Here is a 20,890-nt window from a genome sequence, read left to right as displayed (position 1 = left end):
GAAAAGTTATATGCCAACAAATTGGACAACCTAAAAGAAATGGATACATTTCTAGAAACCTATAACCTACCAAAACTAAAGCAGGAAGAAATAGAAAATCTGAACAGACCAATTACCAACAATAAAATTGAATCAGTAATCAAAACAACTCCCAGCAAACGTAAGTCCAGGACCAGCTGGCTTCACAGATGAATTATACCTATCATTTAAAGAAGCTTTAATACCTATGCTTCTCAAGCTATTCCAAAAAAAAAAAAAATAGAAAAGAAAACCCTCCAAATACATTTTATTAAGCCAGCATTACAATGATACCAAAACTCAACGAAGACACTACAAAAAGAGACCACCAGGTCAATTTTTCTGATGAACACAGATGCAAAATCCTCAACTACATACTCACAAATGAAATCCAACAATATATTAAAAAAATCATTCACTACCATCAAGTGGGATTTATTCATCAGATACAAAGCTGTTTCAATATTTGCAAATCAGTCAACATGACATAACATCAATAAGAGAAAGGATAAAAACCATATGTTCATTTCCATAGATGCAGAAAAAGCATTTGGCAAAGTACAACATCATTTATGATAAAAACCTCAACAATGTAGGTTTAAAGGGAACATACCTCAATAATAAAGGCTATATGTGAAAAATCTTCAGCTAACATTATACTGAATGCTGAAAAACTGAAAGGTTTCCCCCCTAAGGTCAGGAACAAGACAAGGGGTAAGGAAGAAGTAAAACTTACACTGTTTATAGATGACACCATACTGTATATAGAAAACCCTAAAGATTCTACCAAAAAACTGCTATAAGTGATAAATGAATTCAGTGAAGTCATAGGATACAAAATCAATGTATAGAAATCTGTTGCCTTTCTATATACCATTTATAATTGCACCAAAATTAACAAAATACCTGAGGAATAAATTTAACCAAGGAGATGAAAGACCTGTACTCTGAAACTGTAAAACATTGATGAAAGAAATTGAAGACAACACAAATGGAAAGACATTCTACGCTCATGGATTGGAAAAACAAATATTATTAAAATGTCTATACTATCCAAAGGAATCTACAGATGCAATGCAGTCCTTACCAAAATATCTACAGCTTTTTTCACAGAACTAGAACAAACAATTGCAAATTTTGGATGGGAACACAAGACCCCAAAAAGCCAAAGCAATCTTGAAATAGATAAACAAAATTAAAGGTATCACAATTCCAGACTTCAAGGTATATTACAAAGCTATGGTACTGGCACAAAAATAGACACATAAATCAATGGAACAGAGCAGAAAACCCAGAAATAAACTTGCAATTATATGTGAATTACTCTATGACAAAGGAAGAAAGAATATACAATGGGAAAAAGTCTATTCAACAAAGGGTGTTGGGAAAACTGGACGGCAACATGCAAAAGAATGAAACTGGTCCACAGTCTCACACCACACATGAAAATAAACTGGATTAAAGACCTCAGTGTGAGACTGATACCATAAAAGTCCTAAAAGAGAGCATCAAGAGTAATTTCTCTGACACTGGCGATAGCAACGTTTTTCTAGATGTTTCCTGAGCCAAGGGAAATAAAAACAAAAATGAACTATTGGGCCTACATCAAAACAAAAAGCTATGCCCAGTGAAAGAAACAATCATCAAAGCTAAGAGGCAATCTGAATGGGAAAAAATTATTTGCAAATGACATATCTGATAAAGGGTTAGTATCCAAAATATATAAAGAACTGATACAAATTCAACATGTAAAAAAAAAAAAAAAACAAAACAAAAACAAACAAAAAAAAAAAACACCCAAATAATCCAGTTAACAGATGGGCAGAAGATATGAACAGATATTTCTCCAAAGGAGATCTACAGATGGCCCAACAGGCACATGAAAAGATGCTCAACATTACTCATCATCAAGGAAATGAAAATCAAAACTACAATGACTTATCACCCCACACCTGTCAGAATGGCTAAAAACAAAAACACAAGAAAAAAGTGTGGTGAGGGTGTGGAGAAAAATAAACCCTCTTACACTGTTGGTGGGAGTGCAAACCAGTGCAACTACTGTGGAAAATAGTACAGAGGTTCCTCTTAAAATAGAACTACCTTACAATACGGTAATTGTAGTGGGTATTTACCCCCAAAATACAAATACACTGATCTGAAGGGACACATGCACACCTATGTTCGTTGCAGTATTATTTACAATAGCTAAATTATGGAAGCAGCTCTGGTGCCTATCAATAAATGAATTGATAAAGAAATGCTATGTGAATAGAATGGAATATTATTTGGCCATAAAAAATAATGAAATCTTGCCATTTGTAATAATAGGTTTGGAGCTAGAGAGTATAATGCTAAGCCAAATTAGTCAAATAAAGACAAATACCATATGATTTCACTCATGTGGAATTTAAGAAATGAAGGAGAAAGGAGAAAGACAAACCAAGAAACAGACTCTTAACTGTAGAGAGCAAACTGATGATTACCAAAAGAGAGGTGGGTAGAGGGATGAGTGAAATAGATGAAAGGGATTAAAGAGTACATTTATCATGAGGAGCACTGGGTAATATATAGAAAACTGAGTAACTATATTTACACCTGAAACTAATATAACATTGTGTGTTAACTATATTGGAATTAAAATTTAGAAAATTTAAATTTAATTTAAATTTAACTTAACTTAAAATTAACTATCACATTCATGTATCTTTTTTAAGTGTCAACCTGACTGGTCAAAGGGTGCCCAGATGTTTAGCCTACCATTATTATGGGTTGGTCTGCATGAGATTAACTTTTGAATTGGTAGACTAAGTAAAGAAGATGGGTCTAATATGCATGGGCATCATCCAATCAAATGAAGACCTGAGTAGAACAGAAAGGCTAAGTCAGATTTCCATCTGCTTCTTTGATCTGGAAAACAGTCAACTCTTGCTTTTGGACTTAAACTGAAAAATCCACTTGGGGGTCTTGAGCCTGCCAACTTTTAGTCTAAAACTTACACAGTCACCTCTCCTGGTTCTCAGGCCTTAGGACTTTGACTGAAATTGCACCTTCAGCTTTCCTGAGTGTCAGCTGCAGATCTTGGGACTTCCCAGCCTCCATAATCAAGTGAGCTATTCCCTCATTACAAATATTATACCCATACACATATATTAGCTGTTGGTTCTGTTTCTCTGGAGAAACTTTACTAATACAAAGAGTCATATAAACTTGAATAATCCCTTAGAGTTTAACATAACTAATCCATGAATCCCCTATTATTACTGAGAAGTTAAGGCAAGGGTAGGATCCCAGTTTTGAATATGATCTCACATTCATTGGACCATTTAACATTCATAATTTCATTTCTCCTGCTCCAACAACCTGACAAATGGACAAAAGTAGGAGCAGTATTCCCATTTTACTTGTCAATCTCAGAGAATAAAAGATTTGCCCAAATGTAAGGTTCACATATCTAGAAAAGTTTCTGTATTAAGACTTGAACCCAGTTTTTCACATACTAGTTTTATGCTCTTATAACTATATATCTTTATATGTATATATTAATTGAGATTTCATCATTTGAAGATGAAACCTGTGTCCAACTCTTAATTCTTTAGTAGAGTTTTACTATTTACTCGAGTTTTTAGTACTTTAACACAGGTACAGTTTCCATTTAATTTACATCTTTAAAATATCTTCAAATATCTTTGGAAATAGATTGAATGGATACACATAAACAGATACATCTTACAGGTGAGATTTTGAAATTGTAGTTTATTGGGGTTTCCTATTAACTTAAAAATGGAATAAGATAAAAGTAGAAAAGAATAAAACAAATATCTAGTCTTTCCTGAGGACATTCTGGAGATTTTTTTTAATCTCATCTTGCCTTTTATTTACTAAGTTTCCTACTAATCCTTGGAAACCCTTAAAAAGGTAAAACTTTAGGGGTGTCTGGGTGAATCATTTGGTTAAGTATTCCACTGTTGATTTTGGCTCAGGTCATGATTTCAGGGTCATGGGACAGATCCCTATGTTGGGCTCCCTGCTCAGAGCAGAGTCTGCTGGAGATTCTCTCTCTCTCTCTCTCTCTCTCTCTCTCTCTCTCTCTCTCTCCCCTTTTGTTTACTCTCCCTCCCCTGCGCACACTCTAAATAAATAAATACTCTTTAAGCAAAAGGAAAGGTAAAACTAATCATTGGGGTGTAGATGAAGGCAAAACCCAATAGTCCAAGCAATTAAGACATTTTTTACCTCAGCTCCAAAAAATAATAAATGAATGTTCTGGGCTTATTTTTTAAGGGATTGCTTCCTCTTCCTTGAAAAAAAAACCATGTATGAAAATGCATAAAGTCAAGTAGTACAATAATTCATTATACTCTCATGTAATATATTTGATTCCATTGAAGTTAAACAACTCCTCTCTCTACTGCAATGTTTGTGTCCTTTCTCACAATCCAAAACTAGGCACAAAATAAGCATGCTGAGTTGTTTCCCTCATAAATCTCTAAGACTCTGCTGGGACAATGACTCACTGCCAGGTCTTCCTACAGTTTATCAGAATGATTAGTCAAGTCTCTACAAAATAATGAATTTGAAGCTCGAGTGGAAAGGCTATATACAATGAAAACACTAAGGCAGTTTACAGAGCTGAGTGCCAGCAGTTAGCAAATATAAGTGGAAGAAAGATGGGCCTTCTTAATGGGGGAAACAATGGAGTCATTTCAAATTCTGTATAAAAATTTATTCAACTGCAATTTTGCTCTTTGGTGGTTTTGGTTTTGTTTTGTTTAACAAGGTACATTTAGATGAGAAAAAATGAAATAAAACAAACGGATTAAGACAATGAAAAAAATACGAGAAGACCTGGTGAAGGAAAAATTTAATAGATTAAAATTTAAAAAACAGATCTAAGAGATCTGCATGTTAAATATAAAGACTCAGCTAAATCTGGCTCAGGAAATCATGTACAATTTTTTGTAATGTATGGGATATCATCAATTACAGTCCAAAGTAAACATTCAAAATTGCCTTCAAATCAGCCCAGAAGTATATTACAGAAGATCTAATTCAACCTATAATTGCTGTCAGTGCTTGATCCTTCATTTTACTAGAAAGTAGACTTATGATGTAGGTGGAGAGTAGGGGTGATCCATATACTCTTTTCTGTCTTGCATAATGCCTTAGATAGCTACTTGACAGTGATAAATACCTTGCTTTATGTATTTTTTTAGTTGTCTGTAGAACATGTATCTCAGCAATTTGGTACATACTTTATGGATAAATACCCTGTTCCTGGGTAACTTAATGTTGATTAATCAGTGTTAAGTAGAAAAGGATAAATTTGATGAGGTCAAGAGGAGTTAAGTACTTGGCAGCAGCACAATCTATTAGACCTACAGTAGACCTGAATGGTTTGAAAATGGCTTGAGTTTGGCACAAACTGCAGAGGAGACAATTTTCACTGAACTGTAGCATCCGACCTTCTTTCCTATCAAAGGATAAGTCCCCTGAAGATGGAGTGATCCCAGACCTTATATTAACACATCATATCTTGTTCTATTTTAATCCATTATTTGTTAAAGGATGGATTCTTAGGAAGATGCATACATAAAATGGTTTCATTTTGATAGAAAAGACCCATACAAAACCCAATTTTGTAAAAGTAAAGTAAATTTGTATTGACTTTAAGGCAAAAGCTTTAGATTAATAATTCAGGGAAAGGTTCAGAGTCACAATTGTCTAAAACTATGTGTCCCAATAATATTATTACCTTAAAATTAATAAATAAAAAATTACAAAATTGTAGGAAGAAACTGGCCTAGCCATAACTTTTAAAACACTTCTCACAGAGAATGATAGAAAAGAAAATCATTTAGACTTGAAAAAACAACAAAAATTTAATCTGACTATATTTAGAACCTGCCCAGACATGTTTGACAACAAATATTCTTTCAGACATATTGACTAAGCAAATGATGACAACCAAAGATTATTAATATACGGAAAGCATTGTGTTTAGAAATATTTATAATTAATGAAGATGAAAACACTACACATTAAATTTGTTGGATGGAACTAAAGTGGTATTTTGGCACACATGTTACAGAAAGACAATTAGTGAGCTATTCATTTAAACCAAGAAGTTAGAACAGAGAAAATAAATGGAGAAATTAAACAGAAAAAAAAAGCAGCAATAGAGACCAATAGAAGCAAAATCTTTGAAAATACTTAAAAATATCTAGCAAGATTAGCCAAGAACAAGTATAAAATAAGAATGAAAGAACAAAATATTTTAAAAATTAAAATATTATACCTTTATACTAGTATATTTGAAAAATTTAGACTGTTGTACAAGAACATAATTGGCAAATATTGACTCAAAAAAAGATATTCAACATGAACTCACAATGATTAATACATAAAAACCAATGCATTAAAAAATAAGACTCAGATAGTTTTACAAATGAGTTTTACCAAAACTTTAAGGATAAAATACTCACTTCGACAAACAGATCAAAAAGAGGGGAAAAGAAATGAAAAGCACCTCAGCACATTTTGTGATGCCATCTTAATCCTATCATTAAGAACAGTATTAAAGGGCAAAATCTATCATCACTTCTGTCTGTAACTGCAACTCAGTATTTTGAATTTAGTAACGTGTATCTGCTATTACCCAGGCACAGCACTGGATGCTTTGTATGTATCAGCTAATTTAGCCAAGATGATAAAGAATAATAGTTAATTTTTTTATCCTTTGGCAGAAAAGTATGAAAATATTATCAAATACTAGTATTAAATATATGATCAAAATAGAAAATGAAAGTAAGCCTGCAACCAAAGTAAGTTTCTAAATGGCTCATGTGTTAGTCAAGCAGGGAAAGTAACTTCACTTACTCATAGTGAGTTTATTAAATTGTGTTTGATTGCAGCAATTGAAGAAATGTGTTTATTTTTTTTTAAATTTTATTTATTTATGATAGTCACAGAGAGAGAGAGAAAGGCAGAGACATAGGCAGAGGGAGAAGCAGGCTCCATGCACCGGGAGCCCGATGTGGGATTCAATCCCGGGTCTCCAGGATTGCGCCCTGGGCCAAAGGCAGGTGCCAAACCGCTGCGCCACCCAGGGATCCCCAAAGAAATGTGTTTAGAGAAAATAAACTTGCTTGATATTAGCATTATGGCAAAAACAGTGCTTGAAGGGCTGAAATTGAGATGTTGGCAAAATAATTAAAAAAGAAGGCAACTGATTAAAAGTGGTTTTGTCTCTTAATAAGTTGAGATGTTACTAATACTGCTGGGGCTTGAGTAATTAATGATGAATTTGAAGTGACAAATGACTTTTAGTGTTTATGAACAGTAGAAGTTGAACACCTTTAGCTGAGAATATTTTTAAAACAAAGAACAAAATAATTCAGTAAAACCTGAAGTGGAATCTGCTAAGATGTATGAAGCAGAAAAAGGCTTATTTGGACAAATTTACTGTTCATTAAAACATAAGGCATATGGTTATTTCTTGAACTATTCATTTCTTGAAATAGGTATATTGTGGAAAACATTTACTATCATGTGATACTTGAACAGTAGTGTTAACTTTAAACTTTGTTTTCATCAATTTAAACATCAGTTATGTGATATTTTGTCAAAAATAGTATCCGGATATCCTTACTTGTCCTAAGACACAGCAGCTTGATGGCTTATGGGAAATTATTGCAATTTTTTTCAGGTCAGGGCCAAGACTGAAATTTTTCTGAACAAGAACTGCCCTCAGACTTTATTACCAAACACAAAATGGCTTTGGAAATTAGCTTATGCTGCAGAATGGACAATGATTCTTGATGAATTCAGTCTAGAATTACAATATCAAACAGTTCTTGTATGTGAAGCTTATGCTGTGATAAAGTCACTTTGCTGATGACAAACATTGTTTGGATCACATGTAGGCTAAGCTGCTTTATAAATTCATACTGTTCAAGTCAAATAAGAAGTTAAATCTAAATTTTCACACACATTTCTAGTGGATATATTCACCGAGCACACACTACAGGCTCAGCAATGTTTTTTGGGACTTTATACAAGTGCAAAATAAATCTCCATATTACAAAATAATTTTTATTGTTCAGTTGAAGAATGGCCAGATAAATATGCAATGAACTGATAAGTTACTAGGTAAGTATCAAAAAAAATCTAGTAGGCAGCTATAAATGCTTTACAAATGATGAATATACTCAATTAAAATTATAATCTTGTGGACTATTATCAGTATTTGGAAACAACTATCTGTATAAAACTGATAAAATCTCTGTACAGATCCACATTAACAGATAGGCATTTACAATTGATTTTGTAACAGGGAACATAAACTTGAAATCCCAGTTGAGCAAAATGTTGTTTCCCTCCTCCAAAGAATTTCACTGTTAGTAGTCCTATACTACATATTTTGTAATATATTTATCAATTGTTGAATTTTGAGTTTTGTCCATAGAAGTTTTGTGAAATCTTGTAACAGCAATTTTAACATCTGTGAGGTGATATATCATGGTGGCTTTGACTTGCACTTCTGGGTACTATTGGCCACCTATAGGTCATCTTTGGAAAACTCTCTATTCAGATCATCTGCCCATTTATTAACCAGGTTTTGTGGGGTTTTTGGTTTTTGCTATTGAATTATATTGAGCTTGTATATTTTTTGGATGGTAACTCCTTATCAGATATATGATTTTCAAATATTTTCTCCCATTTTGTAGGTTGCCTTTCATTTTGTTGATGGTTTCCTTTTAATTTGACATAGCCCCTATTGTTTATTTTTTCTTTTGTTGCCTTTGCTTTAATGTCAAATCAAAAATATCATAGCCAAGTTGATGTCATGGAGTTTACTATCTATTTTTTTTTAGGAACTTTATGGGTTCAGGTATTAAAGTGTTTGACCTGCTTTGGATTATTTTTTATCTATAGTTTAAGATAGAAGCCCAGTTTCATTCTTTTGTATGTGGCTATCTGGTTTTCCCAGTGCCATTTATAAAAGAGACTATTCTTTCTCCACTGTGTATTCCTGGCTTTTTTTGTCATAAATTAATTTACCATATACACATGGGTTTAGTTCTGGGCTATGTATTTTTTCCATTGGTTTCCATGGTGTGTTAATGCCAATACCAGGCTATTTTGATTACTATAGCTTTGGTAACGTTGTTTGAAATTAGGGAGGATATTGTCCCCAGCTTTGTTCTAACTCAAGATGAGACTATTTGAGTTCCTGTGTGGTTCCATACAAATTTTAGGATTGACAGTTTTATGTCTTTTTTTTTTTTTAAATATTTTATTTATTCATGAGAGACAGAGAGAGAGGTAGAGACACAGGTAGAAGGAGGAGAAGCTGGCTCAATGCAGGAGCCCGAAGTGGGATTTTATCCCAGAACTCCAGGAGCACGCCCTGAGCCGAAGGCATATGCTCAACTGCTGAGCCACCCAGGCATCCCTATGTCTTCCTTTCTAATTTGGAATGCATTTATTTAGTTACATATTTATTTACTTATTTAATTAATTAATTTATTTTTACCGAATTGCCCTGGCTAGCACTTCCAACACTATACTGAATAAAAGTGGTGAGAGTGGGCATCTTTGTTTCGTTCATAACCTTAGAGGAAAAAAAAACTTTCTGCTTTATATTGAGGTACATTTCCCTCTATACCTGCTATGTTGAGAGCTTTTAAAATATGTTGGATTTTTTCAAATGTTTTTTCTGCATCTATTAAGATGATCATATGTTTTATATCCATTTTATTAATGTGGGACATCACAGTGGCTTGCAGATATTGAACCATTTTTACATCCTTGGAATAAGCCCATCTGATCATGCTGTGTGATCTTTTCAATATATCGTTGAATTTGGTTTGCTATATTTTGTTGAGGATTTTTGTCTATATGTTCATCAGGGATATTGGCCTTTAATCACCTTTTCTTATGCTTAAATATCAAATTTAGTCAAGGATACCATATCACTGCAGAAAATCAAAACACAAAGGCAGCATGAAGAAAGGAACAGAGGATTTGCAAAAAGCCAGAAAACAATGGACAAAATAGCAATTAAGTATTACTTTAAATGCTTAAATTCTCCACTCAAAAGGTACAGAGTGGCTAAATTGATAAAAAAAGAAAAAAATAAGACCCATCTTGATACTCCCTATAAGGGACTAACATCTGACCTAAAGAAACATACTATCTGAAAGAGAATAAAAAAAGATATTTTATGCAAATAAATGGAAGCAAAAAAGAAAGCTGGGGTAGCAATACTTGTATTAGACAAAATAAACCTTAAAACAGAGACTCTAATAGGAGACAGAGAAGGGCATTACACAGCAGTAAAGGATGAATCCAGTAAGATGATAATATAATAGTTGTAAATACCTATGTACCCAACATAGAAGCACCTAAATATTAAAAGCAAATATTAACAGACATAAAGGGAAAAACTGACAGTAATATGATGAAAATAGTAGAGAATTTTAACACTCCACTTATATCAATGATAAATCTTTTTTTTAAGTGGCTTTAAATTATACGTTAGACCACATGGACTTAGCAGATATATAGAATATTCTATCTAAAAACAGAATTCACATTCTTTTCAAATGAACATGGAACATTTTCCAGAATAGATCATGTTAGGCCATAAAAAAAGTCTCAATAAATTTAAGAAGATTGAAATTATACCAACTGTCTTTTCTGACCACAACAGTATGCAATTAGAAATCAAATAGAAAAAAAAAAAAGCTGGAAATGAACAAACACGTAGAAGCTAAATGTGCTACTAAACAACCAATGTTTCAACAAATAAAGAGGAAACTGAAAAATACCTTGAGACAATAAAAGTAGAACACAAAGTTTCAGCATTTTCAGGATGAAGCAAAAGCAGGTCTAAAAGACAAGGTTATAGTGATATAGGCTTACCTAAAAAAAAAAAAATATTTCAAATAATCTAACTTTGTGCTTAAAGCAATTAGAAAAAGAACCAACAAAGCTCGAGGATAGTAGAGAGAAGGAAATAAGATCAGAGCAGAAGTAAATGAAATGTAATCTATGAATAAAGTTAATTAGAATGTTAAAGAACTGTGCTCTGAAAACATTAAATACTGATGAAAGAAATTGAAGACAACACAAATGGAAAGATATCCCATGCTCATGGATTGGAAGAATTAATATTGTTAAAATGTCCATACTACCTAAAGCAATCTGCAGATTTAATGCAATCCCTATCAAAATACCAACAGCATTTTTCACAAAACTAGAACAAATAATATTAAAGTTTGTAGGGAACCAAAAAGACATCAAATACCCAAAGCAATCTTGAAAAAGAACAAAGCCAGAGGTATCACAGTCCTAGATTTCAAGATATACTACAAATCTGTAGTAATCAAAGCAGTATGGTATTGGCACAAAAACAGATACATAGATCAATGGAATCGAATAGAGAGCCCAGAAATAAATCAGTACTTATGTGGTCAATAATTAGTCCATGACAAAGGAGACAAAAAATTGCAGTGGGGAAGAAAGACAATCTCTTCAAAAAGTGGTGCTGGGAAAACTGGACAGCTACATGTAAACACACACACACACACACACACACACACACAAAGAAGAAGAAGCTGGACCAATTTCTCATACCATACACAAAAATAAACTCAAAACGGGTTAAGATCTAAATGTCAAACCTGAAACCATAAAACTCCTATAAGAAAACATAGGCAGTGATCTCTTTGACACTAGTCTCAGCAACATTTTTTGATAGGTTTCCTCAGCCAAGGGAAACAAAAGCAAAACTAAAATTCTGTTGGGAAAACACCAAAATAAAAGGCTTTTGTGCAGCAAAGGAAACCATCAAACAAATTGAAAAGGCAACCTCCTGATTGGGAGAAGACATTTGCAAATAATATAGCTAATAAGGGGTTAATATCCAAAATATGTAAAGAACTTATACAACTCAAAAAGCCCCCAAACAATCTGATTAAATAAGTAGAGGACCTGAAAAGATGTTCAATGTTAAATAATGTTAAATAATAAATGTTAAATAAATAAATAATGTTAAATAAGTAGAGGACCTGAAGATGTTCAATGTTAGTAATCATTAGGGAAATGCTAAAACCACAATGAAGTTACCACCTCACACCTGTCAGATTGTCTGGACTAAAAAAGACAGGAAGTAACAAGTGTTGGTGAAGATGTACAGAAAAAGAAACTCTCACGTACTACTTATAGGAATGTAATTTGATGTGCCCACTATGGAAAATAATATGCAGGTTCCTCAAAAAATTAAGAACAGAAATACCATATAATCCAGTAAATCACTACTGGATATCCACCCAAGGAAAATAAAAGCACTCATTTGAAAAATGATATATGTACTTCTATGTTTATTGCAGCATTTTTAACAACAGCCAAGATATGGAAGCAACCAAATGTCTGCCAATAGATGCATGGATAAAGAATGTGTGTGTGTGTGTGTGTGTGTGTGTGTGTGTGTGTGTGTAATAGACTGTTACTTAACAAAAAAGAATGAGAAATTGCCATTTGAGACCACATTGATGGATCTAGAGGGTATTATGCTAAGTGAAATAAGCCTGAGAAAGTCAAACACCATATGATTTCACTTGTTTGTGGAACTAAAAAACAAAACAGATAAAAGCAGGAACAGATCCATAAATACAGAGGACAAACTGATGGTTACTAGAGGGATGGAGGATGTCAAAATGGTTCAAGGAGTGTAGAAGATACAGGCCTCCAGTTAGGGAATGAGTAAGTCACAGGGATTAAAGGTTTAGTTTACAAAATATAGTCAATGGGATTGTAATAGATTTGTTTGGTGATGGATGCTAGCTACACTTATAGTGAAATGGCAGCCTATATGGGAGAAGATATTTGCAAATGACCTATCTGGTAAAGGATCAGTATCCAAAATCTATAAAGAAGTTATAGATTTTGGATCAACACCCTTCCCCACCCCCCCAAAAAAAATCCAGTTTAAAAATAGGCAGAAGACATGGATAAACTTTTTTTCCAAAGACATCCAGATGGCCAACAGACACACAAAAAGATGTTCAACATCACTCTGCATCAGGGAAACACAAAAACTATGAGATACTACCTCATACCTTTCAGAATGGCTAAAATTAACACCACAGGAAATAACAAATGTTGGCAAGGATGCAGAGAAAGGGGAACCCTCTAATACTGTAGGTAGGAATGCAAAATGATTCAGCCACTCTGGAAAACAGTATAGAAGTTCCTCAAAAAGTTAAAAATAGGACTATCCTATGACCCAACAATTACACTAATAGGCATTTATCAAAAGAATACAAAAATATGGACTCAAAGGGGCACATGCACCCCAATGTTTATAGCAGAATAATCAACAATAGCCAAATTATAGAAAGAGCCCAAATATCCATTGACTGATAAATTGATAAAGAAGAGGTGATATAAATATACAATGGATTATTACTTAGCCATCAAAAAGAATGAACTCTTGCCATTTGCAATGATGTGGATGGAGCTAGAGTGTATTATGCTAAGCAAAAATAAGTCCAAGAAAGACAAATACCTTTCGATTTCACTCCTATGTGGAATTTAAGGAACAAAACAGATGAACCCAGGGGAAAGGAAGAAAAAAGAAGTGAACCATAAAATAGACTCTTAACCTATAGAGAACAAACTGGGAGTTGCTAGAGGGGAGGTGGTCAGGGGATGGACTAAATGGGTGATAGGTATTAATGAGGGCACTTGTGATGAGCACTGGGTGTTATATGTAAGTGATGAATCACTAAATTCTACTCCTGAAATTAATATTACTCCAGATGTTAACTAACTAGAATTTAAGTAAAAACTTAAAAAGAACATAGCATAACAGAGTTGTCAAATCACTATGCTATACACCTGAAACTAACACTGTACGTAAACTGTAATTTAAAAAAAATATATCAACAAATATGAGTTATGGATATACATTTTCATTTATTTACAACTTACTTATGACTTAAATATGTCCCCAAACCTTTTTTAAAAAGTGGATCTTAATTTTTCTAATTTTTTCATGTTAGCATGAAATATCTTTTACTCAAATTTTCAGAATAAAGCAGGTCTGCCTAATTATGGTTTTCAAATGGCCCTGCCAAGTTTTTTGATTATTTGCTTTAACACTTGTTGTTCAAATCATTTTCTCTTGACACATCTAGTGTGTCATTATTATTGCTTGTTTGGCTAACTGGTCCCACTCTTCCAGAACCATATTTTTTAGTGGTTTTGTGATCTGAGCAAATCTCCGAGAATATTTTTCTGGACTTCTTTAAATTCAACATCTTTATAAAATTTGAAATTTTACTTTTTATCAATTGTCGTTTGGGTTAAGCTAGGCCAGTCAAGTATGACATTGTCTGAATGGCGAAGATAAGAATACTAGTGACAAACAAGGGGCTGTTTGAGTAGTCCGTAGTCAAATAGTTTGTTCATTTATGACTATTTAAAATTTTTTAGTTGCCCTACTCAACCTCTTAACTTTGAAGACCTGAATAATAAATACTCAGCAACAAGAATTCCTTACAGTTTTATTATACTTAATTCTGATCCTGTATCCAAAAGACACCAAGATAATGAAGTCAACTTTCTTCCAGAAAAATAACAATGGTATGAGTTGCTTCTGTGTTACTGAGCTATCTAGAATTTGCCTAGGTTAATAATCTGAAAGAAAGTGAAAGGGCAACCCGGGTGGCTCAGCGGTTTAGCACCACCTTAGGCCTGGAGTGTGATCCTGGAGACTGGGGATCGAGTCCCATGTCGGGCTCCCTGCATGGAGCCTGCTTCTCTCTCTGCCTGTGTCTCTGCCTCTGTGTGTGTGTGTGTGTGTGTGTGTGTGTGTGTGTGTTTGTGTCACTCATGAATAAATAAATAAAATCTTAAAAAAAAAAAAAAAAAAGTGAAAGCCACGTCTTAAATTTCAAAGCCTCTGCCCCTGAGCCACAGGCAGAAAATAACCTATAAACTGCAGTGTTAGAATGAAATCACAGTCTCTTTTATCCCAAAAAAGAACCTGAGCCCTAGCTTCAGCCTTTCTCAATTCCAGTTAAAGATGTCAACCAGCCACTTGGCTTATCAGCAAAACATCACAAAATGTTACAACTTCTAATAAAATAAGGATAATCAATTAGACATGACATATCGACATAACTTAAGAAAATCCTTTCTGTTTTCTTTTATAAAGATTCGTACTAGTATTGGGATTCTTGAGTATAAAGGGGGGAAAAAGACAAATTTAAAGTTGGTTCATCCGCAAACCAGAACCTATTATGTCATATTTTCTTAATCCACTCAGAGTTTTCCAAATAGTTGAAAGCATTTTAATAGCAACTAAAGATAGTTGCTGTTAATGATTTGCTTGAATACTTGTTCATTAATTCATATTTGCCAAGTGTGACATCCCCACATCTCTCCCTTTTCAGCTTGCTATGTCAGAATCATAATGTTGTAAAGAGCAGAACAAATGGAATCTAACTCCTGCTAGAAAATCAAGGCTCTGAAAGACTGTGGCAGAAATGGAAATAAGTCCATCTCAAATGTCAGAGTTCTTGTGTGCTAGTCTTGTCTCTGTCCTAATTAAATTACAAGTGAAACTGTTCGAGTCTCATGGGACACTTGCCTCCAAGCTGACAGGAGTCTTCTCCCTTCAGGGTAAAGGGTGAGGGGGATTGGGTCTTGACCTGTCTCTATCAGGCTTCAAAAAGAACTAACAGGATAAAATAGCATCCCTTGTTTCAGTTCATGAAATGAATACCATTATCTGAAAAGTTACATTTAAGAAAAATTTGTTAAAATACTTTCAAGTTAGAGCATCGCTACAGCTTTTGAGCATGGCTTTAATCGTGTATACATTTATTCATATTTATTCAAGGATTTGAAATGCATTACTCATTGCAAATAATTATAGTTCTTACTTTCATTAAGTAATTGCTATTACGACACTTAGAAACCATAATAACATAAAAACCTTAATAATACAATAATTGTTGTAAAGCATCTTAAAAATCTTTAATTCAGACATTTGTGTGAAGTAACTAAATTGTTTTAATTCAGATGTGTGTTAAGTAACGAACATTGTTTTAAAGTAAAAATTTACCGCCAAAATTTGACAAAATGTTGTCAAAAAGCAGATCTATTTAATTATATGTAATAAACCTTTTGACACCTAATGTTTCCTGCAAGTAAATATAGAAGCAGCTTTAGCATTACCTAAATCACTATTCCTAGTCTGGTTTTTGTTTTTTGTTTTTGTTTTTTGTTTTTTTTTTGTTTTGTTTTGTTTTCAGAATTGTTTTACTGATCACTTACCCATTGTACTCTTCTAAAATTCTAATTTTAGTCTAATATTTTTCAATACTAACCATCCTAATGGAAGAACAGTATTTGCCTGAGATGAAAAAAATCCACAATTCACATCCTTACTGTGCCACTTAATAGTTGTTGAAACTATAACCTTGTCATTGAACTCCCCTGTCCAAAATTTCCTTTGTTCTAAATGGAGGAATTCCTAATCTGGATCATTAGCATCACAGTCTAGGATGTTTCTGCATTGAATTGGTGGAATCTAAAATTATTTGTGAACCAATGGTACAAGCACAAAGAATTTGTAAGTCTCAACATTTTAGCTACTGCTGAGAAACTTCTACAGGGAAGTAGACTTAAAAATGAATTTTCCGAAAAATACATGTTAGGAGAAGGTTGTCGTCTTTGCACAATAAGAGGGGATTGCATGGACAAGGAATCTGAGACTACTCAGCCACTCATTTCACATCATGTTGCTCTTTGGTATCTCTAAGAAGAGTAAGTGAATTAAGTCAATTTAATGTCCGTGTTCAAAGTACCGTAACAAAGATTGTTCCTGTTAATTTTGTAATTTTTTTTTCTAGGACCCACGGATCTCAGCATGAAGAGGCAGTTGGCAACTAGCTCAGGATCCTCCAGCAGTTCAAGCTCCAGACCCCAGCTGAGTCCAACTGAAATCAATGCCGTGAGACAGCTCGTTGCAGGATATCGAGAATCAGCTGCATTTTTATTGCGTTCTGCAGATGAACTGGAAAATCTTATTTTACAACAGAACTGAGTCAAATGACGAGCCTATTCACTGAGGTCTAAATTTGCAGTTTCCACTAATGACATTTTGATTTCCCAGCAGAGATGCTTCTGGTCTTACTGCACAGTCTTAAGAGAAATACTTCCATTATGCCACATTGTCCTTGATCCATGAAGTGATGTGTTAAGGTGCTTCAAAGGAACTCTGACCTCTGAAGTACTTGAGATACTGTAATGTGTCCAGCCTACTGCTTTTTGTTTTAGTTTGTCAGCATAAATATCTGGGGCAAAAAAACAAAAAACAAAAAACAAACAAAAAAAGGCTGTATATTCCTAATTCAAGGATAAAACAGAAGAAGCTTGTGGTATGAAAAAAATAGTTCAAGATCCAACTGAAATATTAATGGACTTATTATTACTGACTTATTGGATGGAAAGCTGCATTATCTGGCAAAAGAAAAAAAGCCAATTTTCTTGTTGCTACAGGATATAACAACAATGAGAAGGATCTTGTATTAAAAAATGTGTAATTTTTATAAAAAGAAAACTTGTTTTTCATTCAAAATTGTCATTTTTACTTTGGTAACTTTTTCATAGGTCCTAAAAGAAAACTGTTTTGAGAAACTACTGTAAGTACCTTTTCCATATCCCTTTGCCTTTTCCTCTTTCCAAATTCTTTCTACAGAAATAACAATGCTAGAAAACACACCCTGGCTAAGTTCTTTAAACCGTCACATCAGGAGCTACTTCCAAGAGAAGCCTGCGTTTCTGCACTCAGGCTCATCATGCCATTCAACATTGCAGTTTCGCAATAGAGGTTTTCATCACAGAATTTTTTAATATTAAAAAAGACATATCATTGAAAAAAAAATCACACCTTGGTTCCTTACAGCTGCTCACCCCGGATTGACGCTGCTGTGTTACAGGCATGCCTCCAGCAGCAATTGGATGTAGGTGACTGAATGTTAAGCGGTTGCAAGTGACAATCTGAAAATTTGCACTCGTGTGTAGTTTTTCTTTCTCTATTTCAGAAATAGTTTCCAAAAAAGACCATTACCTCTCCTGATAGAATTTGTATAATTTACAGTTCTAGGTAAAAATGTAAAGAACTCTCAGTGGATGCAGCTGCAACTTTCAATGAACTGTCCCCACCTCTCCCCTTACTCTTTGCCCTTCTTTCTTATTTTATAGTGTTGGATACACAGGAATGGTGTTTTCTTTGTGCACTGAGGCAAGCCTATTTTTTAAATACTTAGGGAGAAGTACATCAGTTTATGCTTCTTGTACAATTATTTTTCTGTTGTTCAGCTTTGGTTGGATTACAAATTCTTTGTGCATTCCTGAATTTGCCTTATTTCATGTAAAACTTACGTCATTCAGTTTTTGATAATGAGTTTAAGGCATCAGTGATCTTTCTTATCTACTTGTTACATATAGTTTTTCAAGTAATGACTGTGATTGTGACCAAGTAATGTGCACTTTTTCTTGTAACTGTGGACATTGCTATGCTTTTTCTTCTAGCGTTTCTAGAATTACTGTTCCTTACAGTTACGTAAACAAAAAACAAAAAAAAAAGAACTTTTGTGATACTGTTGGTGAATATAATGTGAAAATCTTATTGAAATATGAGTATTTTGGAAATACATAGATGCACAAACATCTTTTAAGGTGTGGATTTAGAGTTTGCTTATTTAAATGAAAATTCAAAAAAAATTCGAGGGCTGGTATAATTTTCTCTGTTTTGTTTGGTTTAATAAACAGATTTCTGTGTTAAAACAATGATTGTGAAAACTTACAAACTTTCTGAATGATACTATACTTTCAGCAGTTTACTTTGAAAATATGCAATGCTGTTTTGTATGCAACATTGAGCACAAAAAGGACAGTTTAACATTTAATCAGCAGGTTATCCCAAGATCCCCTAGAGTCTCAACATTGTCTAGTAAAGAATTTATCCCAAGATAAGGTAAGGGAAATTAGCAAGCCAAGAATATTTCATTTGCTTATTTAAATTTAATTCTCTTATTCTTCATTTACCAGAGTACTCTGGCTCTTTCAGTCACTCCTGATTTAACATCTTAGGAGAAGCATTTCCCTGTTTTAAGTTCCTGTTTTGTATGTTGGGTTTTGTTGCAGTCATCTAGCCATCTTTGAGAAGTAGCAACTATGTCTGAGTCTTCAAAGTAACAGGTTTGAGTTTGGCACATCCATAAAAAAATCCTTAAGAGTGATAATGAAGCAAACGGAGTAGAGAAGGTAAGTTCCAGCAAGGTGATCGTGCTTTCATTATGTCCCCACCTTCTAATGTAACTCCCAGCCCTACCTACCAAGAACTAAATTCCCCCTCAAAGTTTCTGCTTTTTGAACATTTATCCCAAAGAATGAGGGTACTGGGATTCCGATCATTTCCCTAGGAGTGCTCAGAGGCCAAAGCCTTTTCCTTTAGAACTTGTACCTAAAAAACATCAGGTTCCTCTTTGACACTGTGTCACATGAAAATAAATCATGTCCCCTTTATAGTTGAGAAACTACTGTATTTTGGAGAAATACAGGCATTTTGGAGAAACTAGGTGCAGGTTTGTATCCTCATTGTACTAAGGTGATTGGAAATTATTACAAACACAGAGATCAAACAGAAGTTTCTGCCAGTTACCTTCATATACAACAGCAGTGTGTTGTGTGTGTTACTTTATCATACCTAATAAGAAAAAAAATGCCTTGAAATGACTACAGAGACTGCACACACAAGCCATTACTGAATTTTCTTAAATTGTATAGTTTAAGGAAAAATACTCAGTAAACGGGCATTCAGATATAATGACAACCACCCCTTACTGATTACTTATACAGGGAGAAGCATTTTGTTTCCTTTCCTTTTCACAATAACCGTAGGCACTGAGGGTAGCCACAGTCCATCTTACAAAGGAAGCTCAAGAAATTGATGTAGCTTGCCAGGAGCACAGACTGAAGGCCGCAGCCCTCATTTGAACCCAGGTATACCTGATGCCCACTCTCCCCTCTTGGTAGCTGGAGTCTGATGCCTCCCAGGTACTAAATAATTGTCTTCTACCCTGCGACTCAGAACCAGATTGTTAAAGTTTAGTATGGTACATAAGTAATAGTTTTTGAAAATGTTCTTGGCATCAAATAAAGCTTTTGACTTGAACATAGAGAGTTTTATCCTGCTTATAGAGGTTTAGTTTCCTTTAAATTACATTCTCTGCAAATATCAAGGGCAACAATAAAACTCACCACTAATGACAATCAAATACATGAAGCATGAGGGGGAGGCAGGGACTTTTTAACAATGAGGTGAAAGGCAGTATCCAGCTGATCCCATAAAGATTAGGTTCCTTCACCTCAACTTTTAGTCTTCAAACACCGATAGTCTTTTAGTCTTCTACACCTATAGAGTTAGCCTTCCTGCAATCGTAATTAATCTTTACACCATTAATACAAATACTCAGACACTAATCTTAAATACCCAAAATATTTTCTAATTTCTTATGGCTCAAATTTCAAACTTCAGTTCATAACTAAAAATAAAAAATACAACGGGAAGACATTAACACATTTTCCATGTATTTAAGATGTAGAAATTTGGCAAAGTAAGGATTGAGTACAAGCTACCATACAGGAGCTTACTATACTACCTGGAGCTCATCTCCTCTCCAAGATTTTGAAGGAAAACAAAATACTATGAGCAACCTATCTCCATTGTTAATTAAGGTCAATCATGTTCCACATTTAACTTTATTTTCTGATTGAAAAAGAAACTTGG

The 20,890-nt window shown here is 33.9% G+C and overlaps 1 protein-coding gene across 14 annotated transcripts in view; it reads left to right on the top strand.

Moving 5' to 3' along the window:
• NOL4 (nucleolar protein 4) overlaps positions 1-18,888 on the top strand; it is a 521,978-nt gene extending 503,090 nt beyond the window's left edge. For all 14 annotated transcript variants that reach the window (XM_072829191.1, XM_072829192.1, XM_072829188.1 and 11 more), the window contains one exon: positions 16,947-18,888. In XM_072829191.1, the coding sequence (XP_072685292.1) occupies positions 16,947-17,140 (194 nt within the window). In that variant the 3' untranslated portion in view covers positions 17,141-18,888. The remainder of the gene's footprint in view (positions 1-16,946) is intronic.
• The last annotated feature ends 2,002 nt before the right edge of the window (positions 18,889-20,890 follow it).

Source organism: Canis lupus, chromosome 6 (genome assembly GCF_048164855.1).
Source record: "Canis lupus baileyi chromosome 6, mCanLup2.hap1, whole genome shotgun sequence".
In the NCBI taxonomy this organism is placed as follows: Eukaryota; Metazoa; Chordata; class Mammalia; order Carnivora; family Canidae; genus Canis; species Canis lupus.
This window is presented reverse-complemented; position numbering and strand designations above follow the sequence as displayed.